The sequence below is a fragment of the Salmo salar genome, chromosome 15 (assembly GCF_965601325.2).
Source record: "Salmo salar chromosome 15, fSalSal1, whole genome shotgun sequence".
Taxonomy (NCBI): Eukaryota; Metazoa; Chordata; class Actinopteri; order Salmoniformes; family Salmonidae; genus Salmo; species Salmo salar.
In genome coordinates, this window is record NC_138305.1 from 44,772,332 (window position 1) to 44,794,473 (window position 22,142).

General features: G+C 43.6%; 3 protein-coding genes across 4 annotated transcripts in view; 2 read left to right on the top strand and 1 right to left on the bottom strand.

The window, feature by feature from the left end:
• aig1 (androgen induced 1) overlaps positions 1-9,900 on the top strand; it is a 48,339-nt gene extending 38,439 nt beyond the window's left edge. Inside the window, exons 4-6 of the mRNA XM_014144502.3 lie at positions 814-929; positions 7,909-8,072; positions 9,155-9,900. Coding sequence (XP_013999977.1) covers positions 814-929; positions 7,909-8,072; positions 9,155-9,189 — 315 coding nt within the window. The 3' untranslated portion in view covers positions 9,190-9,900. The remainder of the gene's footprint in view (positions 1-813; positions 930-7,908; positions 8,073-9,154) is intronic.
• A 1,851-nt stretch (positions 9,901-11,751) lies between these two features.
• adat2 (adenosine deaminase tRNA specific 2) lies at positions 11,752-16,300 on the bottom strand. 2 transcript variants are annotated; one of them, XM_014144503.3, is made up of 6 exons: positions 16,062-16,300; positions 15,482-15,586; positions 14,936-15,086; positions 13,528-13,634; positions 13,269-13,341; positions 11,752-13,153 (listed from the first exon to the last, which is right to left on the bottom strand). In XM_014144503.3, exons 1-6 carry the CDS (start codon positions 16,158-16,160, stop codon positions 13,125-13,127), a joined length of 564 nt encoding a protein of 187 aa, XP_013999978.1. In that variant the 5' UTR covers positions 16,161-16,300; the 3' UTR covers positions 11,752-13,124. The 2 variants fall into 2 exon arrangements, with proteins under 2 accessions (XP_013999978.1, XP_013999979.2); XM_014144504.3 differs by having other exon boundaries at positions 16,031-16,163.
• A 31-nt stretch (positions 16,301-16,331) lies between these two features.
• On the top strand, positions 16,332-20,744 carry pex3 (peroxisomal biogenesis factor 3). The gene is made up of 12 exons (XM_014144501.3): positions 16,332-16,571; positions 16,854-16,985; positions 17,159-17,240; positions 17,339-17,382; positions 17,493-17,614; positions 17,844-17,910; positions 18,040-18,094; positions 18,239-18,389; positions 19,276-19,346; positions 19,438-19,569; positions 19,727-19,823; positions 19,914-20,744. Exons 1-12 carry the CDS (start codon positions 16,499-16,501, stop codon positions 19,995-19,997), a joined length of 1,110 nt encoding a protein of 369 aa, XP_013999976.1. The 5' UTR covers positions 16,332-16,498; the 3' UTR covers positions 19,998-20,744.
• Positions 20,745-22,142: the final 1,398 nt, after the last annotated feature.

Genomic DNA, 22,142 nt, shown 5'->3' on the forward strand with positions numbered 1-22,142 from the left:
GAACAGCAGGTGAGTCATGAGCACATTGATTAAAGAGAGGGAGTTGATCATCAGGGAGCAGTGTGTGCGGTAGGGCCGACAAGGTGGGCTCTACCGGGCCCCAGTGGTCTACTGATTCAGCTAGGTGAAAAAACACGGTAAAAAATAGCAGCACACACACACACACACCACGAAATATGAAATGGTATTAATAGTTAATGTTGTCTCTGTGCCTGCCCCTCTGCAAACACATCTGTACCACGCTGGAGCATCCTTAGCGGCAGACTCCAAAAAAGAGCTGATCCTTTGAGCACATTGGGAAAAGAAAGGCCCCACATCCTGAGCCAAAGCAAGAAGATTACTGAATTATTGAAAGTCACAACAGTAAAATGTCAGCGAGGCCCGTCAGACAGACAACATAAGAGGAGAGCGGTGGGGATTTGAATCATGAGACACTCACTCTGGAGAGCAGAGCACTCGTCTCTACGCAGCAGCATCACACGTCATCTGTTTAACGTCTCCCACACACGGCTCGATAAAAAAAAAAACTCTCTTATGACTCTGCGCTCAATGTCCCAGACTGACAGAGCTTCTAGACTCCCACTGTTTACATGAACCTATCTACAGGCTGTCTGCCTGAGTACCTCATCATAACATCTCTCTATCTCTCTCTCTCTCTCTCTCTCTCTGCTGTAAAGCCATACTGTGTGTTACTAATGTATCATGTCTCAATCGTTGTCACTGAGCCTGAGGTGAGACATGTACCGTGCCGCTTATACCAACTAGCTATCTGTGAGTGGCTAACGAGTGTTCTCTCTGTGTTCTCTGCTCCAGCACACAACCGTCCTCCCCTTCATCATCATTGAGATGAGGACCACGCACCACCAGTATCCCAGCAGGCCTTGTGGACTGATAGCTGTGTGCAGCTTTGCCGTGGGATACGTTATATGGTAAGAGCCCCTTTCCTCCAACAATGGCAGGCTGAACTCTTCCTCGGTTTGTGTTGCTAATTGATAAGAGACCATAAAAAGCTAGCCCTGGGCTAAGGGAGATTTAAGCGAGTGTTCACACTTGCACATTCTAAAGTGGGCTAGCATCAACCCTGCTCCGGAGCAGGGTTAGAAGCGACTTTTCGGATTTAGACCCAGATCAAACACGGTGCCAAAATAGCCAGTGTGAAATAGGGTTAAGAACAATGCCTAGAATGCAATCACAAAAGCTGAAATGTAACTTGATTGACATATGCTTGTGATGCCTGTAATCGTTCTGCACGTTATTTTGATAAGTAAATTCATACTACTATTTAATCCTTCTTCCTGAGGACAAAAAAACAAAACATTGGTTGCTATGTCTAACAAAAATGGTTGCTGTCCAGCAGGCTAGCTACCATCTTCTCACTTGGTCAACTAAAGCTAAAAACTCAACTGCTGGAAGGGCAGCAAATGCTCCATTTGTCTGTTTCCATAGCTTTTCTATTTACATATAATTAGATATATCCATAATAATAGTATTGTTGCATGATTTCGCCTGGATCAGAAAAGTTGATGTCTCATTCGCCATTGCACTCTCTGTACAGGGGTGAGATCGAATTTCAAAAGTGAAACATTGTTTCTGAGGTCAGACAGGCAGACAGCAAGTTTTATACAAACCATCACTGTTGGAAATCAATGCTAGGCTAGCTAGAAGCAAGATTAAATAATGTGTTAATGAATGTCTAATTGCTTATATTATTGTGTTTGTCCATTAGCCTACACTGTAAAACATTTCCTGTCATTTTTACTGTAAAATACTGGCAGCACTGTAGCCAGAAGGTTACTGTAAATTTACATTGAATTACTTACAGCACATAAGCCAGTACATTACTGTAGATTTACAAGACCTTTACTTTAACACAAATTTACAGCATATTACTGGAACACCTGACTACAGCGACATGCTGTGTTTCTAGATTTTACAGTGGTTAGTAAAATCTTGCAGATTTACAGTGCAAGTAGCTTGTGCTAACGACGGGCAGTATTTCTGTTACATGTATTTGATATACTGTATGTATTTCAAAACGTGCAATACCTATTTTGTTATTTGTATTTCACTGGCCTGAACTACAATTCATGTGACCTATTTTGTAACGGTTTAATTAGAATACATGTATTTTCTAATAGAAATATATACTTGCAAGTAGCCCACATAACTACAACATTCTCTGTTACGGTAACATCATTTTTTGACTTGCTATGACTATGGTATATTCTTGTTAAACTTAGTTTAATACGCTGGCTGTAAGTCGCTCTGGATAAGAGCGTCTGCTAAATGATCAAAATGTAAATGTGAAAATGGACACTTGCAAAGCACGCTGGATATTATTCTAAGCAACTTTGCCCCCAAACAAGGCCACATTTGATTAAAATACAAATAGTTTGAGGGTGGAGCTCATTAGAATAATAACCAGCAGTGTGCTTTGCAAATGTTCATTTTTAACATTTACATTTTGGTAATTTAGCAGACGCTCTTGTCGAAAGCGACATACAGTCAGTGCATTCATCTAAGGTTGATTTTTAAAAAAGCACATCACAGTCATAGCAACTAACATGTTTCTGTAATCATTTGTGGGAATGCGTTGTAGTTACGGATACATTAGTCTTCCACATATCTTGTATTTGTTATAGGTTACCTTTTGAATTTATCTTTGCCTATCTCTGGCTACATTACTGTAATATTCACAGTAACTTCCCACCAGCTTCCTGTAAGTTACTGGAAAATGCAGAGCAATGACAGTACAATACTGTAAAATTAGGCTACTATACTATAAGAAAGTAAATGCTACTGTAATCATGTTGATATTTTACAGTACTTTACTATAATTATATAGGATTAGTACAAGCAGGTTGGCTGCTAGGTATTTGTATATTACAGCATATATATGAATATTTGGTGTTTTATATCACTTGCACTTCTAGAGGCCTAAACAAAAGCTCCCAAACTGTCTGTGATTACAGGGCAAAACATATCGAAAAGGACATGGCTTAATATCCAACCATTAAAGGTTGAAGACTTGCAGCCACTCTGATACGTCCCATAATCTGTCCCCTATACATTTAATTGTTAGAGAACTACTACCACATATCACTTAAATTGGTACAGCACTCTCACTAAGGGGTGCAACAAGTATAGCCTCTTACAAGGCACGCCTCAAAATGTGTTAATGAGCCACAACAATACACCCACAAAACAACAATACACCCACAAAAGTTTTTTGCCGCTCAAAAATTACAGTAGGGTACTGTATTCTGTGAGGTGGTACTGAATTACAGTAAATTACTGGCAGCACACTAGCCAGTAAATTACTGTAGATTTACAGGACAAATATACAAAAATATGGTATGGTACTGCATTCTGTGGGGTACAGCATTCTCACTAATAGGGTGCAACAAATATAGCCTCTTACAAGGCATGCCTGTAAAATGTTACTGTAAAATTGCTATAATTGTACAGCAGTGTAGCAGAATGTCATTGAGCCCTCATAATGCATTGCTATTTACAGTACTGTACTCTAATATAGAGTTACAGTAGATAACTAAAAGTTTTGCTGTAAATTTACAACAATTTGTTACAGTGCAGTGATTCGGAATACAAGTGTGAATCCTTAGCACAGGGCTAAAGCTTAGCCCAGGTTTAACAAATGCTTGTGTGAACACAGGCTAAACTAGCCCAGGGCTAAGATAGCCGGGGGCTCAGAACAATGCAGTGTGAAAAGGCCTAAAATGTTTTTGTCCATTTCCACTTGGGGCCATTAAAACAGACTCTTGAAAACAGGCATAAGACACGTATAAGAACATACTGTACAGAACAGAGAAATCATCACAGCAACATCACAGTATAAATACTGTATACTGTGTGTCCTGATGATGAATGTGACTGATCTGTGTGGCTGATGAGAAGACAGGGATGTCCAGCCGCCCCGCCCCTCCCCACTGCTTCTCCAGGCCTGGTCTGGCAGCTAGCTCCATTCCCACGTTCCTCATGGCTCTGTCCCTCCACGCCCTTATGATGGATGACCTTCTCCGAGCATGATAACACACAGTCTCTGCTGCAGAAAAAACAGCCTCTAAACCTCCTCTATCAGTCAAGAAAGAGAGAAAGAAAGCGAGAGAGGGGGATCTGTCTCTGGTCTGGCAGAGAGGCCTACCTTGTGACAACACATTACAGAACCAGAGAACCAGACCCTAGTCCTGAGCACGGCAGATTTAATGCTCACAGAGAGGAGAGGCTTGGATCCGAAGGAGCCCTCTGCTGCAGCCGTAGCTAACCAGGGCCGACAGCAAGGAGAAGGGGGTTTGCCAGACCCACCTGACGTGTAGGAGCCTCAGGCAACAAACACCTCTCTTCATTTTAATCCCTGGCTAAAATTAAGAGGATTATATCCCCACACGTCTCACAGGTCCAGAGAATCTGTCTGGTTTCCCTATGCTGGAGTTGGGTAAATCCATAGGCTGTCTTCACAGGAGGCTGGTGGCACCTTAATTGGGGAGGACGGACTCGTGGTAATGGCTGGAGCGAAATGAATGGAATGGTATCAAATATATCAAACACATGGTTTCCACGTGTTTGATGCCGTTCCATTTGCTCCATTCCAGCCATTATTCTGAGCTGTCCTCCCCTCAGCAGCCTCCACTGCTCTGCCTTACATGAGGATTCCCAGCCAGGGAGTTACAGAGAGAGAGGGGGGGAGGGGAATAGACAGAGAGAGAGAAAGAGAAAGATGTCAAGCCTGAAGTAGGACAAGCTAAGCTTCAGTGGCAGACATGTCTGATCTGTACAGTCTGTCAGACACCAAAAAATTGTCAACTAATGAAATGCTGTTACTAAAATGAACATCGCATGTAGGGATTTCCCCTGTTTCCATAGAGTCATAGTCTAAAATCCCTCTTGGTTAGGAAGGAATTATACGGTACGTAATAAATGAGGGCAGAGGTCAACGGATGTAACAACTAATGTAACTGCTGGACAAACCACCTTGTTAACCCCCACATGTGCAACTTGAATACCTAAAAGTGCCATTCAACTAATTGCCCAATTATTGAATTCAGCTAATTGAAGCATTTACATAATTCACCGCCTTACTGACGCCCAGCAGCTTCCGTCTGTGGACTCAAGTATGTGCAATCACTTCATATTAGTGGATAAGGTCCAGTTTCACCTTGAGTGATTGCTTTGGAATCAGTGGGCTAAGGGGAGGCTGTGAGTGGGCCAGCTGACGCACTGGACTCTGTCGCCTCTTACTAATGTGCCCTTGTCCAGTAGTGTATGCTCTCTCTCTCCCTGAGACCTCCCCTGGCAGTGTCTCTCTCTCTGAGACCTCTCCTAGCAGTGTCTCTCTCTCTGAAACCTCTCCTGGCAGTGTCTTGCTCCTTGAGACCTGCCCTGGCAGTGTCTCTCTCTCTGAGACCTCTCCTAGCAGTGTCTCTCTCCCTGAGACCTCTCCTAACAGTGTCTCTCTCTCTGATACCTCTCCTAGCAGTGTCTCTCTCTCTCTGAGACCTGTCCTACTAGTGTCTCTCTCTCTGAGACCTCTCCTATCAGTGTCTCTCTCCCTGAGACCTCTCCTAGCAGTGTCTCTCTCCCTGAGACCTCTCCTGGCAGTGTCTCTCTCCCTGAAACCTCTCCTAGCAGTGCCTCTCTCACTGAGATCTCTCCTAACAGTGTCTCTCTCTCTGATACCTCTCCTAGCAGTGTCTCTCTCTCTCTGAGACCTGTCCTACTAGTGTCTCTCTCTCTGAGACCTCTCCTAGCAGTGTCTCTCTCCCTGAGACCTGTCCTACTAGTGTCTCTCTCTCTGAGACCTCTCCTAGCAGTGTCTCTCTCTCTGAGACCTCTCCTGGCAGTGTCTCTCTCTCTGAGACCTCTCCTAGCAGTGTCTCTCTCTCTGAGACCTCTCCTGGCAGTCTCTCTCTCTCTCTGAGACCTCCCCTGGCAGTGTCTCTCTCTCTCTCTCTGAGACCTCCCCTGGCAGTGTCTCTCTCTCTCTCTCTCTGTTACCTCTCCTAGCAGTGCCTCTCTCCCTGAGACCTCTCCTAGCAGTGTCTCGTTCCCTGAGAACTCTCCTAGCAGTGTCTCTCTCTCTCTGAGACTTCTCCTAGCAGTGTCTCTCTCTCTGAGACCTCTCCTAGCAGTGTCTCTCTCTCTCTCTGAGACCTCTCCTACCAGTGTCTCTCTCTCTGAGACCTCTCCTACCAGTGTCTCTCTCCCTGAGACCTCTCCTAGCAGTGTCTCTCTCTCTGAGACCTCTCCTAGCAGTGTCTCTCTCTCTCTGAGACCTCTCCTAGCAGTGTCTCTCTCTCTGAGACCTCTCCTAGCAGTGTCTCTCTCTCTGAGACCTCTCCTAGCAGTGTCTCTCTCTCTCTGAGACCTCTCCTAGCAGTGTCTCTCTCTCTCTGAGACCTCTCCTACCAGTGTCTCTCTCTCTGAGACCTCTCCTACCAGTGTCTCTCTCCCTGAGACCTCTCCTACCAGTGTCTCTCTCTCTGAGACCTCTCCTACCAGTGTCTCTCTCCCTGAGACCTCTCCTACCAGTGTCTCTCTCTCTGAGACCTACCCTGGCAGTGTCTCTCTCTCTGTGTTACCTCTCCTACCAGTGTCTCTCTCTCTGAGACCTCTCCTAGCAGTGTCTCTCTCTCTGAGTCCTCTCCTAGCAGTGTCTCTCTCTCTCTGAGACCTCTCCTACCAGTGTCTCTCTCTCTGAGACCTCTCCTAGCAGTGTCTCTCTCCCTGAGACCTCTCCTACCAGTGTCTCTCTCTCTCTCTGTTACCTCTCCTACCAGTGTCTCTCTCTCTGAGACCTCTCCTAGCAGTGTCTCTCTCCCTGAGACCTCTCCTGGCAGTGTCTCTCTCCCTGAGACCTCTCCTAGCAGTGTCTCTCTCCCTGAAACCTCTCCTGGCAGTGTCTCTCTCGCTCTGAGACCTACCCTGGCAGTGTATCTCTCTCTCTGGTACCTCTCCTACCAGTGTCTCTCTCTCTGAGACCTCTCCTAGCAGTGTCTCTCTCCCTGAGACCTCTCCTGGCAGTGTCTCTCTCTCTCTGAGACCTCTCCTAGCAGTGTCTCTCTCCCTGAGACCTCTCCTGGCAGTGTCTCTCTCCCTGAGACCTCTCCTACCAGTGTCTCTCTCTCTTTGAGACCTCTCCTGGCAGTATCTCTCTCTCTCTGAGACCTCTCCTAGCAGTGTCTCTCTCCCTGAGACCTCTCCTGGCAGTGTCTCTCTCTCTGAGACCTCTCCTACCAGTGTCTCTCTCTCTGAGACCTCTCCTAGCAGTGTCTCTCTCCCTGAGACCTCTCCTGGCAGTGTCTCTCTCTCTGAGACCTCTCCTAGCAGTGTGTCTCTCCCTGAGACCTGTCCTAGCAGTGTCTCTCTCTCTGAGACCTCCCCTGGCAGTGTCTCTCTTCTCTGAGGGCACGTTACCTCAAGCCACTGTCACTGATGGTCCTTCTAATGTCCTCTACCACTGTACTGTATCAGTACTACTGTATGTTCAAGTATAGCATTACATGTACTGTATGATCTGATCTTACATCCATTTCAGTGGTTCAGCATAGTTTAGGACGGGTACGTTTATATAATCATCTCACTATTAAAAATGTTTAGTCTGGATTCCTACAGTAAGACAACCATGTGGGTGTGCTGTCTGTCAGATACTCACTGGACCAGAATGACTTTATGAAAGGGATGTGGCTGGATACTCCAGAAGGCAGACAGACAAAGTGACACAGACAGTGGGTGTATGGCAGCAACAAAGGATCTCCACTTTGGCCAACTTTGAGCCTCTATTGACACAGACAGGTGGCTATAATATAAAAGTATAAACTCTCTGCACTCTCTCTCTTTCCTGATATCTTTGTCCTCTATCTCACCCCTACCTCCCTCTCTCTCTCCTGTCAGGATGTGCTGGGTGAACCATGTGACCGGTGTGTGGGTCTACCCCATGTTGGAGCAGATCAGTCCCCTGGCGAAGGTGGCCTTCTTCTCCTGCCTCACTGTCCTGATTAACATCTACTACGTCCTGGGAGAGATCCTCAACAGCTACATCTGGGACTGCTCCAAATGTAAGCCCTCAGGACGTCTGGCAGCCGCGCGTGTGTGTGAGAGCCACGGTGCGAAGCGGAATAGCATGTTAAGGGCCTGTACTGGCGCAAATCCCTCCACAGAATCCCTGTGATTTCAGAGCCTCTATTAGTTCTCGCACTCACACCAGCACTCACCCACACACACTAGTGCAAAATGTGTACACACACTAACATATTTACTCACTCGCACACCTACACACGGGAGTACACACTTGAGCTATCACACACACACACATTCCTGTACCCATTTCCATTAAAAGTGTGGGCTGGGAGGTCTGTGGGAGTAGTGCTACCTGCGGTGCTGAGTAACAGATGGGAAATGAGAGGAGAGAAGAAGAGTAGACTGCAGCTAGCAGACACCAAATCCCTCCATCCCTCCTCCTCCCACCTGTTTGACACTGACCCACAAATCAGCACAGCCATTCCATTTCCTATCACAAACTTCTACATCTTTTGATCTGCTCACTATTCCCTCATCTCTCTATCCATTCTCATTTCTCTTGTCCCCTCCAGTCTCCTCTTCTCCTCTCTTTTCTCTCTCTCTCCAGTCCTCTCCTCTTCACCCATGTTCTCTCCACTTTCTCCCTCCTCTCTTTTCTTTCTAATCCCTTCATTCTCTAGCCCATCCTCTTCTCTTTCTCCCTCTCTCTCTCCCACTTCACTTCTTTCCAATCCACTCTCCCTGGCTTTCTCTTTTGCTCTCTCCTTTCCAATCCCCTGTCTCCTCTCCTTGGTTTAGTCCTGCTGTGATTTACCTCCTTCCCTCAGAGCTCATGTTCCCATCTCACCGCTCCAACATAACCTCAATTTTCCCAGATGGGACATTTGATGATAGATATATGAGGCCAATTGGTCAGCTATGAATGCTCAATTGGCTTTTCATTCTGGATATGAAGTGGTATTTGCGACTATGGTCTCTGAAAACTTTCTACATTTACAAACTGTTAATATTTCTGTTCTCTGTCTTATACAACTTCATATTCCCCTCAACACCACTGATTTGAGTTGTGCACAATTAAAGTAGAGAAAACCGTGCCTTGATATTTCTATCTGTCTTCCAGGTGTTCTAGACACAGACAAGGCTAAAGCCGACTGAAGGCCAACACGTGTGGGAACCTTGTCATCAGGTCAAGACCCAGTCCTTACTGGGCTGCCGCAAAGACAGGCCCAATCCCGACCCGGACGGCAGAATAACAACCACTGTGTAAATAAATTATGGAAAAATAAGTGGGAATATTATGTTGGCATTTAAAGCTGTGCGGAGTCCTCCTCTTAAAACTGTTGAGACTGTAGCTAAGAACTGAGATGGCTGTTTTCCGTCGATGACAAGGTGGGATATGAATTCGCCACCTTTCTATTTACTGGAGGTATTACGATGACATTACATTTACCCACGTATTAGTATTTAATCATCCTGTTCATCCACCTCAAAGGCTCAAGTTATTATCTGAACACAGAGTATACTGTATTAATGGAATGAACTAACTGCTACGGTATGATATTAATCTTAAGATGCTTAGGCACGCCAGCAGAGTTAGCAAAAGCCATGTATTCAAATTCTCTTCTCTTTTTTCTTTTCACTGGAGAGCTTTCCAGCGAGGGCATCTCCTACAGTGGCATGAATGATAGCCTTTTCCTGGATGTGTAGTGTCTAACAGCTGTACCACAGAATGTTATTTTCATAGGACAGCCAGACTGGCAGCTCCACTGCTCGAAAAATACCCTTTCTTGTTTTAATGCTTTTGTAAAAAAAAGGATGACCGCATTTAAAGTGTATGGTCTTTCAATAAAAAGTTATTTAAAGCGAGTCAGAGGTGTCGTGGACGTGTGTGTCAGCCAGTCTCACTACAGCTCTTCTCTTCACAGACTCACATAACACTAAGTTCCACGGGAATGACGGCCCAGCCATTCAATTAAAAATAACCACATGTATGATTTCATTTTTGCTCTATATTTTCACTGGCAATTTCTGCCTTGCTTTTTCAGACGCACTCTGTCCAAACATAACAATTCCTTTGTGCAGCGCTGGACAAGCTCTTAACGAGAAACACACACATTCCAGTCCATAAAGACACACTAAATAACCAGAAGTTCAATGCAGAAGAAATGTACCCATAATATGTATTTTTATTCACAGCTATTCCAAGGCTCTAGTAACTCTGGGAGACAGACCTCAAAAGCTCTCTCGAAATAATATGTTAGCCTATAATGTAAGTATACCACAGTATATAATAGAAACATTTGGTACATTCTTTGAGTGGCTGTACGTTTATTTTGAGAGTGATATGATCTCCGCTGCTGTTTATCATTTTTAAACAGACTGGCAATTTATTACAACCCTATTAACACCAATGTTTAAACAGAGCCAAAACAGCCAAATACCAGAGCATACTATATCTCCTCTCTAGCTATCCTCACTTTTATATTCAACAAAACCTCTTAAAGTGTCCCACCAGAACCAACTCCTGTAATAGCAGCTGTCAGCTCAATTAGATGGAAAAATGAAACCCTTCTCATCCATCCCTCTCTAGTGAAACAGAAATAGGTGCTCTTGACAACTGTGGTTTTTCATCCTGATAGAGAATGACATCTTTGCCCGGGTAAGTTGTTTTGTATACACTTTTGTAATGGCGAAATGTGTGCACAGTCACAGGCTCTCTGTCAGCTTGATAACAAGAGAACGACACTTCAGTCTTCTCATTAACACTGCCGGTCCCCCATGTGGAGGTGACAAATTGAATGCATTTTGAAGGATTTTGCTGGCATACATTAGCATAGTAATTAGGGCAAAAACGGTGTTCGGTAAGTAGGAAAAGCTTGAGCAACATGCAAGGCTTAGTCAAAGCCAATCAAAAGTGTCATGACTACAAACTCGCAGGCAGAAATGCCAGAGCCAGCCCAAATAACATTAACGCTGGACGTGTATCGACATCGAGTTAAAAGCTGTTTAAATGCAGCCTTTCTGTCTCCAGGCCCCACTAGGTGGAAAACAATGCAACTAAATCTGCAGCCACAAGATGGAGGCCCAGATATAGCCCTGCATCGTGGCTCCAAGTACTCACTGTGATGGTTCTCAACCCCTGCAGCATCCAAGCACAGAAAATACAGAGTACAGATCCTTTGGCAAGGTGTGTGTGTGCGTGTCTGCCGGATGTGTGTGGGCGGGCGGGCAGCTGAGCAAGTGTACTGTGCCAGTCTTAGGCAGGGATCCTGAGTGGTACTTTGGCTGTAGCAGCAGAGCTCTACAGGAGTGACTTTCAGGGGGGGTTGTATAGTTAGAATGTAGCCAAGGGCAAGAGATTGCATCTAACTCGCCACAGCCGCAATCATCAAAGATTTGAAACCTTTAAAGGAATGAGTCATAACACACAAAGCCAGGGGGAAGTGAAGGTATTAAGTGATTAAGAATAATTACACTGCAGCCGGTAGGTGATAATCACTGTTATCTTATTGTAGAATAAACTCTCAAACACCAGTCAGTTACTGAAAATCTGAAATAAATTGTCAAATTTCCTTTAAATATAGCAATGGTGATCACTAGCTAGAGGTTCGCAATTCTTCAAACTTATACGGTCACCTTCAGTGTTTATCCACAACATTAACATATACATTGGTGAATAAACTACATACGGTAGTTGAACTAAATAAAGACAACATCTTGCGCATTTAAAAACATTTTATTAGATTTCCAAGAGAGAGTTTTAAACCATAGTGAAAGCTACAGCAGGTCAGTGTGGAGCAGTCATTTGGAGCTGGTACAACCGGAACTGTCTGATGCTGCCTGGGCGGTTAGTTCCTCCGTTCCTGATCCCGTCCAGGGAAGAGACCACTCAGGGTTTAAGGCTGAGGGATGCTGCCTGGGCGGTTAGTTCCTCCGTTCCTGATCCCGTCCAGGGAAGAGACCAGTCAGGTTTTAAGGCTGAGGGATGCTGCCTGTCTGCTGTAAGTGACGGGGAGGAGTTTCAGACTGACTATTACCCCACACAGCTGTGCTCTATGCTACAAACACATTCCGTTAGTCACACACCAAACTGCAGTCCTGGCGTGAGTGTTGGTGGTTACTGAGACTGATCAAAATACCCGCGGGAGTCGATGGGAACGGACATTTGTCTCCTTTCTGATCTGAAATAAGTTGGTCCCTCTCATTGAAATATGGTCCCTCCGCAGTGATGTCTGGCCTAGTCATTCAGTAGGAGAGACAGGACAGGACTGTCTGCATGGGCGCTCCCAGTCTATTATACTATTCAGTGCTCCTTCTCCCGCTGAGACTAATGGTGTGAATATGTATTTGTTCTTCAGCAGAAAATAAATAAATCACAAAACAGCTATGCCACTTAGTAATCACAACATTTTCAAAGTAGAGAACCCCACCATTCTATTGTACATGACGACACCAGTACTTAACAATCCAAGACATGCACACCAAACCCAGAAACTATCACAGACATGATACATTGGAGTGGGAAATGGCCTCAGGGGGGCAACACTGATTTCAGATCCATGACGGCAGTTGACTGACGCCAGAGAGAGAGAGAGAGAGCTCCTGTAGAGGTTGCTGAGGGGGCCCCGGCACCTGCCTTAAGCTCAGCTCATCCTAGACCCAGGGTGCTCGGAGTGAGATCACATCTGGGTTAGATGAGAACATGGAGAAGAAGCGAACCCAAACAATAATGCAGTCCAGACAGTTTCTGTCTACTTGGTACTGTACACTAATAACCATAATAAAATCAGCAGCAGCTCCTCACACAGCCAGCCACACAGGAAAGATACAGAGCCTGCAAAGCGTCGCAATCAAGCCACTTTCCAGGCCCTGGGTAGCGTCCAGCCAAACTATACTGTAAGGGTCTAATATAATGTCAATAATATGAAAATTAAAATGAGTGCTAACACAAAAAGCTGAGCAAATAAGTGAGAACACAAAAAAAATCTAGTTGATTCCTTTGTCAGATAGACTGTCTAGGGAAAAAGCTTTGTTAGCTACTCCCTTTACATCATCCTTCTCTGCTCCCCCTGCTGGACACCAACAGAATCTCACTCCTTCCTCGTCTTCGGCTTGGGAGCTGAAATGGAAAAATCTGTCTTTCAAAGTTATGCAACTATAATGTACATGATAATACTTAGATACTTATAATGCTGGTTACAGGATGTGATAAATCCTAAATGAGCAGTTCTTACCATTAGGGTTCTCCTGTTTATAAAAAGTCTTCAGCATTTCCACTGCTTCCTCTGCCCTGAAGCCAGAGATACACTGAAAATGAAGGAGCAATTGTTTAATCATTAACGTCCTGAAGTAAATTAATGATCCTTCTCAACTCTAGACTAGGCTCGGATGAGGATGCATTTCAACACGGGATAATCAGTCTCTTTCCAACAAAAGCACAAAGAGAGATTGGGTTCAAAAAGAATGCTGTGAACACTGGACGACATATTGTACCTTAAATGATGAGCCAGTGTGAGGTAGATCAGCAGAGGGGATGTCTAGAACAGATCCACAGCCACCAAACCTGTCATTATTACACCCATAGACCACTAGAGGAATGTCTGTTGCACTGTTAAGGTAAAACCGATAATGAGGGGCCTCCAGAGTGACACAGCGGTCTAAGGCACTACAGACTTGGCTCATCAAGCTCTAGCGACTCCTTGTGGCGGGCCGGACCCCTGCAGGCTGACCTCCGTGGTCAGTTGAACTGTGTTTTCTCCGACACATTGGTGCGGCTGGCTTCCAAGTTAAGCGGGCGGGTGTTAAGAAGCGCGGTTAGGAGGACGCATGACTCGGCCTTCGCCTCTCCCACGCCCGTTGGGGAGTTGCAGCGATGAGACAAGATCGAAATTGGGGAGAAATTCCATTGGGCCTGAAGTGAAATCTCCACCCACCCGAGGCATCAGGCAAAACAAACTCGCTCTCAGAAACGTCCTACAGAGTAGGGTGTCCACCCACTCTTCCAAGAGTGGGTGAAAACGCACTTTGGTGATGAAATTTCACTTCCTTATGTTATTAAATACATTTTACCAAGACATGATTGTAAATGTTCTGAATCGTTCAGTGGGGTCTTTCTCTAACATATCATTAACATGATATCCTAAAAGTAAGATTTCGTAACCTAATTAACCTAATACATCCCATAATAAGCACCGAGCTCTGTAGACATAGCGGAGCAGGTTTCTCGTAACAATTTGAGGATTTTACATTTGTCGTCTTCAAAGTTGTTTCAGCGGGTCGCAAAAAGCTAAATTAGCTTGACACGAGCTGAATTAAATGTGAAAGACTGAAAATAAAAAGCTTGGTATACGCTCAGTGTTCCGTTGACATTTCACAGATACGCTTGTTTTTGTGAGAAATCTTCTGAAAAGAACAGGAATTTCGAATGAATATGAAAAGCGTGTATAAAATATGAAAATGTCTCAAACTCAAACCATTTTACATCTATATTAATCTATGTCCTGCGGATTCGAGAAGATGACGATTTCAACAGGAAAGTCAGCCTGTCAGATAGCCAGTAACCTTCATTCTTGCACAGAATCCAGCCTAGCTGTTTTTTCAGATTTTTTACCACTTTTTTTTCCTCTGGCCTCCATTGATTTAGTCACCCCCATCTTACAAGGGTGAAAACTACAATAATTTTGGTACGGATAATGATAAGAAACATGAGGTTTGGACCATTGGTTTTCTTGGAGGATTATCTACACAACATATTATTTTACCCATTGGCCAAAATATCAATTTTTGATTGGCCATCCTATACAGAGTCATTTGAGGTAAATCCTCACAACGAACCTACACAAAAGCTACAGTAAACTAGGTAAACCCAAGTGGAGACTGGTTGATGAGGTCATAAAGATACTGGTCAGGCGAAGAGCTCCTGCACACATGATGCATGGCTCCACAGTCACGTAAAGCACAGTCCTCTCACACACTGTCCTGGGGTCCAGGCCTCTATGACAACACCACTCCAGCACCTGGTCCAGAGCCACCATCTCAGCATGGCGAGTGGCCTGGAACACACAGAGACAGATACACATTAACAGGCATGGTGTTGGAAGGATAGGATAAAGAGAACGATTCCAGTGGTTCTCAAACCTCTCCTCTAGGATCCCCAGCCCTTCCATGTGCTTGCTCTGGAATAGATCAAACACTTCTGATTCAACTTGTCAACTAATCCTCAAGCCCATGACTAGGTGAACCAGGTGAGCTAGTAAAGGGCTTCAACAAAATTGTGAAACGTCTGGGAATCCAATAGGAGAGGCTTGAGAACCACTAGATTAGGGTACCGGTATGGCTTTGGTAAATGCCTTTGTTTGGAAACGTGCAAGGCAATAATCACAGCAAATAACCATTGAGGAGATGTGTTTGCCTATGATAGCTCAGCTGAAATGATTACGTTACTCACATTTTTTGTTTCATTCACTTCATTTCTCCCCTTTCCAAGAATCTCATTGTTGTAGACCATGAGACATCCAACAGGCACCTCACCATTCTCCAAAGCTTCTTTTGCCTGTAAAGAGGTGGAGATTATTATTAGTACACCAACCATTTAAAATAGTGTGTTGTAATTTACTGGTGGGATTGACCTGTCCTGCCTCGCCAAAATGCGCCGTTAGTGGTCGCTGTTCCGTTCCTTTTCTTTTGCGTCTTCATAGTGAAAACGCAAAAGAAAAGTAACAGATTTTTTGGGGCGTTCTCTAAAAGTTATTGAAAACCATAAAGAACTAAACACCGACCATGAACGGCGCATTGTAGCTATAGGTCCTGCACCTATGCCAGGGTTTCCCAAACTTGGCCCTCGGGACCCCAAGGAGTGCACGTTTTGTTTTTTGACCTAACACTACAAAGCTGATTCAAATAGTCAACTAATCATCAAGCTTTAATCAATTGAATTAGCGGTGTAGCGTTAGGGCAATAACCAGAACCTGCACCCCATGGGATCTCGAATACCTACTTTGGGAAACGCTGCCCTATGCCAAACCAACCATGTCAAAGGCATTAGCCATCCACATCTGTATGTCTTCGGCACATGGCTGAAAGTTCTCTCTAGAAACGACATCATTCCCCCCATGCTCTGTCCCCATGTTGAATGTACAGTCTGAGAAACTAGATCAATTAGATTACACCAACTAGCTACTCCAATTATAGAGAGCTCATGCGACAGAGTTATAAAATCCCCACGGTCTGCCTGGAACAAATAAGCGCGCGTTGAAGGGGAAGATAATATTGGACGGACCACGCAGGCATTTATTTTTGCAGATGATCGCAGAAACACCGATCAATCGATGTTGCTTTGCTCAGCGTGCTGCTTCCCACCTCCGTGTTTGACATGTAGCTAGCCTTTAAATTCGTGTCATGTGCGACTGTGGAAAATAACACGGTTGGGTGCTTTGTTTCTTCTGTTTTATAAATCGTCTGGAAAATGTTTTCGTCCACGTGGAATTTTCTGAAACGCCACAAAAGGAAATTTATTTTCGCTGGAGCTTTTGTCGGAGGTAACGTTAGCTAGCTACGCTATCAAGATAACGTTAAGCTAGTTAGCCAACTGCTAACGTTAACATTATCTATAAAAGTTGGCAAGCAAGCCATAATGTTTACCTGTGTGGGTCTGGACTTTATCAGAGATATTTAATGTAAACTTTGAAGATTATGCATATATGAAGCTAAGTTACGTAAATGGATAGAAAATAAATGTCCTGAAAGATAATCATGTTAGGTAAATCTAGTTAATAGCTAATCTCATTCTAGTTACCATGACCTTATTCCACCTGTTCCAGGTGTGTACTTTCTTGGTAAATATGCTCAAAAGAAAATCCGAGAGATACAGGAGCGAGAGGCATCAGAGTACATCGCTCAAGCCCGACGTCAGTTCCACTTCGAGAGTAACCAGAGAACGTGCAACATGACAGGTACAGTACTGCTGTCTACCTGATCGGCACATCATCTTCAGCCTACTAACAGTCCCAGAAATCTTCTGCAACACTCATTATGTCAAGTGATTGAGTTACTGCTGTATTGATTCATATTCCTATTTGTGCAGTTTGACACCCTGTTAATGCTTTTTTATTATTATTTTTGTTAGTGTTGTCAATGCTTCCTACATTAAGAGAAGCCATTTTACATCATCTAAACTCTGAGAGCCTCACTACACTGCTGAAGAGCAAGTAAGTGTCTCATGACCTCTGTCAGGGAATTGCTTAAGCTATAGTTAAGCAAAATTATTAGTTTAAGGTATTAATGACATCTGTTGTTTCTCTTCTAGACCAGCAAATAAACTTGACATATGGGAGGACCTGAAGATTATCAGTAAGTTATTATTCCTTAACAGCAATTACGTTGTGAATCAATAACTCAAGTGATTTGATCACTTGATATACAGGTATGTAATGGAATCACTCTTTTTCCTATTCCCCCAGGTTTCACCCGAAGTGTTGTGGCTGTGTACAGTACATGTATGTTGGTTGTTTTACTCCGTGTCCAGCTCAATATCATTGGTGGCTACCTATACTTGGACAACTCTGTCAGCAAGAGTGGAATGGTAAGCCTTTAAGCTTCAATCTCTTGTACCCTATGGGGTAGTTTTAATTCCCACACACACATTTAGCCTAGTACTGGACTAAAAAGCTAACTAAATGGAGAATCTCTATTTAAAATGTTGTTTTTTTGGGGGGTTCAGGAATTAGCTTCATCTGTGTCCATAAAACCACCCCTAAATGTTAGATGTGGGGGGGGTCTATAAATGCAATTTTTGTGTTGTGTTCCACCAGATGCCCTTGGCCCCTCCAGACGTGCAACAACAGTACCTCTCCAGCATCCAGCATCTCCTTGGGGATGGTAATGACAATTACTCTGCTTTCTGAAATAGCTAGGCCTTTAGTATAACAAGCCCTCTGTTGATTAGCCTAAATGAGTTCCACAGGCTGTAAAGCATCCTTACATTTTGCGAATTCTCTGACTCCCAAGGGTTGAGTGAGATGATAACAGCGGTTAAGAAAGCTGTGCAGAACACATTGGGCGGGTGAGTCACAGTGCCAGCCACATGCACGCATTGCACAGCAGCACCTCAAACCACATTAGGAGGATTAAGTCATATGTGATGCTTTTGCCTGTCTGTCAGTGACCATGTCTCTGTGTGTCTGTCTCCCCCACTGTGTCTCCCCAGGGTGTCCCTGAAGCAGAGTCTGTCCCTTCAGGAGCTGGAGCAGCACCTTAACCAGATCAGGGCCCAGGTGGAGGAGGGAGACGGGGGCTCCACACACAGACCTCTCTCCTGGTACATGATGCCTGACGAGGAGAACACTCTGGCTGCACAGGTGACAGCCCTCACCTGCGCCTTTTTTTTGTTGTTGTACTGTTCCGACCAGCAGACCAGCAAACTAAACCAGCAAAAACAGTGTAGGGCACAAGATGCAACTGACATTTTGCGGGTGAGGGGATGGGGGCATCTTGTTATGACATGCCTTATCTGAATTAGGCCCACAGAATTATACCTATGGAAAAAGAGTGGCTTCTATGGAGGAACTTTGAATGTGTTTGAACTTCTGAGTTGGTTTAATGTTGGATCAGAGCAAATGTTAGCTAGGTAACAAGCTAATAACAAGTATTGCCTCTATTTTGTAGTTAATACATCCAATGTGAAGCTATAGTATCCTTAACTTGGAAAAAGTTAATCCATTATTTTAAACATGTCTCCCTAATGCCTGAATCATGCTTTTTATTGGTATGAATCTTGTCCTGGAGGCAGTACTAAACGAGTTCCACTAGATGGGCCAGCTGTAGGCTACAGTAACCTATGCTTCAGAGGGGAGGGGTAGGTAGCCTACACACACACCAACTGGCAAAGATTTCCAGCTGGCAGGCAGACACTGGAATATATGTTTCTGAGCTACAGAGGGAGGGCTTTGCATATGCAATTTCTTAGGATTTGTGTGGGACTGGAAAAAAATGCCTGGAATGTTATTAACCGGTTCCCATGCTTTTAAAATAACAGTTCGGTTCCGGAACAGTATAGATGACTTCCGGTTCTGTTCCTAAATCATTTTTTTGTTTCTGTTCCCTGAACCGGTTCCAACCCTTGCTGGATTGTCAACCCTGGTCAGATTAATGGTCATGAACTGATGCACATACAACTTGATGGATTTTTTTGTTTAGTTTATTTGGGTTTAAACTGGGGTTTACATTTATTTAATTGTTTGACAGGCCTGTGGTCTGACTGAGAATGATATCACTACGATAAAGCTGCTCAATGAGACCAGAGATATGCTTGAAAGGTAAGATGGAGGCCTAACACTCATTGACCCTTATTTAGATAGGTTTATCTTGCACGTGGGTGTGCTGAACTGTGTCCTCTCTGTCCTCCAGCCCGGACTTCGGCACTGTACTCAACACCTGCCTGAACAGGGGCTTCAACCGTTTCCTTGACAACATGGCAGAGTTTTTCCGGCCCCCACCCGGAGCACAAGGGGACTCCACCCCCATCACTACACCTGATAGGTCTGGGTTTTTTTGTGGATGAATTTAGTTGGCAGCAATTTATGGGAGGTCACTTGTCATCGTAAATCACTTTCTGAATTCCACAAATGAAAAAACAACCTTTTTGTATAAAATTGATCTACCTATCAATTAATGCCCCCTCCACAATCTCTTCCAGTCTCTCGCATGTAAGTCTCCCAGTTGCCAAAATCATCCCCATTGTGAATGGACAGATCCACTCGATCTGCAGTGAAATACCAAGTCACTTTGTACAGGTAAGAGCTCATTTGCCTTTGGATTTCCATTTTTGAATCCCAGCAAGTTTTAAGTCTTGAGTCTAAGGATGACACCTTTCCTCTTTGCAGGATCTCCTGATGATAGACCAAGTGAAGGAGTTTGCTGCCAATGTGTATGAGACATTCAGCACATCCCATGAACTGCAGAAATAAGGGAGTTGACATATTCCTGGTTGACCTGGCCCGCTCTTCCTGCTCTGTATCTTTGCATGACGCTGCCTGCTGTGGACATCACAAATGGAGTAAGAAATGCTCTTATTCTCTGTACCAAGTCAGAATACTTGAGGACTGTTCCATTGTGGAATGTAATGCCATGAACTGCTGCCTACTCTAGCTGTAGACCTCAAGGTGAGATACCCACTGCATCTTGGGAAGTTGAGTTTTCAGCTCACGGTTTATAAAGCCAGCCAGACTCCTCTGAATCAAAGTAACTTTCCTGTGTCATGAAAAATAAATAAAATCCTGAAAGCCTTGTCCCACTTTACGTAGACGTTGTTTCGATACATTAACCATAACAAGTTGAACTACTGTCGCTTTGAGTTTGAACTATTTTCTCCTTTCTATTACTGTGGTTGAAGAGTCAACCCTTACCTTCCATTTTGACCTTTCATCTACAAATATCAACAGTGCTGTGTCATCTAGGCTGCAAGTTCTCATTCCACCTCATTCTAATTCCTGTTTAACAATGTTCAGTATTGTTTAATACATAATTCTGCACTTTCTATGTTGTCTCTTTGTTTGAAATGTAATCTTTAAGGTTTATTTTCTTAAATCATGGGAATTTCAGAGGTGAGAATGTAGGCCTATGTATTATATATTTTGTAACAACATTCTTAATGACAACAGAAAATGTTGTAGTGTTGACATTGAAAATTATAAAGTAACACATGATTTAATATATTCAGTATTTGATTTGTGTTTCTTATTATATAGAAATGTAGGATGCTGTTTTATTGACCGCTGCTTCTGTATCATACTGTAGTGTTGATTTAAGAAGTTCCTTTGCGCAGCAGCAGAGGGCAGCACAGAACTAAGGACTAACATTGACTCCCTCATGACCTCAATACAACCGCTGCCAATAAACGCAGGTTGGCATTTATTCGGATGACTCATGAAGGCTGCTCTGCAGGGTAGCACTAGCTGGCACAGCTAGAAATTAATCAAAGCTGATTTTAACACTAACCTTGTGCCTAACAAATTGAAACCAAAAATCTTAAAACAAACTGAAATAAATATATATTTTTTTTATTATATATATATATATGACAATTTTGACTTAGCAGCTGGCCCATCTAGTGGAATTCACTTAGTACTGCCTCCAGGACAAGATTCATATAAATGTCAACCTGCTCAATAAAAACGTGGTATGAAACAAGTACAGCTCTATTAAATGTTATTAGGAAATACATTAGATTACCTTCCTTGTTAATTTCACAGTATTTATTTTACAAATGGATCCACCACCATTATAAGTTAAACATAAAGAAAATGACCTATAACATGTATTTTGTGTAGTTGGCATGTTTTTGCAGCATCATTTATTATGAGTTCTAGAAAATACTGATGGCAAACAAAACCTAAACCTTTGTTTTTCAAAGATTACATCGTTCATATGATATGAGTGTGTGACTAAACATGACATCATCTAGTTATTGACCTTTGTGATAAAACACATTGATTCACATTTCAATTTCATTTTAAGCTTCTCTCCTTTTCTATACTGGTTTATATTTTTTCACTTGACTACACATTTTATTATGTTATGGGGGAAGAAAAGATATGATTAGATGTAAAGTGTTTGAATATAAAATAAATAAAATGACTTTCAGGTGAAACATAAACAAATACATATATTTTTGTGACAACCAGCACTACAAACAGGAATATGACTTTCCCAAAGTGGATCCTTTGTCTGCACCTCCCAGGGAATTTGAACTGAGTGAGGCTTCGGATGCGCGCACACCACCCACCGCTTCCGAGTATATTACTCGCTAATGTCCAGTCCCTAGTTAACAAAGTCGACGAAATCAGGGTAAGAGTTGCTTTCCAAAGAGATATCCGGGATTGTAACATACTCTGTTTCATGGAAACATGGCTAGCTGGGGACATGATGTCGGAGTCCGTACAGCCAACAGGATTTTCAGTGCATCGCGCCGACAGGAATAAACATCTCTCCTGTAAGAAGAAGGGCGGTGGTATATGTTTCATGATTAACGACTCATGGTGAAATTGTAAAAACATACGAGAACTCAAGTCCTTTTGTTCACCTGACCTAGAATTTGTCACAATCAAATGCCG

What these genes read in the sequence shown, in the direction of transcription:
- pex3 (XM_014144501.3), top strand. Translation starts at nt 16,499, where the DNA reads ATGTTTTCGTCCACGTGGAATTTTCTGAAACGCCACAAAAGGAAATTT. An exon ending in CGCTGGAGCTTTTGTCGGAG is followed by an intron (nt 16,572 to 16,853) that starts GTAACGTTAGCT and finishes CACCTGTTCCAG; the next exon opens with GTGTGTACTTTCTTGGTAAA. An exon ending in ACCAGAGATATGCTTGAAAG is followed by an intron (nt 19,347 to 19,437) that starts GTAAGATGGAGG and finishes TCTGTCCTCCAG; the next exon opens with CCCGGACTTCGGCACTGTAC.
- adat2 (XM_014144504.3), bottom strand. Translation starts at nt 16,147, where the DNA reads ATGGGGGGAATGATGTCGTTTCTAGAGAGAACTTTCAGCCATGTGCCG. An exon ending in ATAGGGCAGCGTTTCCCAAA is followed by an intron (nt 15,587 to 16,030) that starts GTAGGTATTCGA and finishes ACCTCTTTACAG; the next exon opens with GCAAAAGAAGCTTTGGAGAA. An exon ending in AAGTGAATGAAACAAAAAAT is followed by an intron (nt 15,087 to 15,481) that starts GTGAGTAACGTA and finishes TGTGTGTTCCAG; the next exon opens with GCCACTCGCCATGCTGAGAT.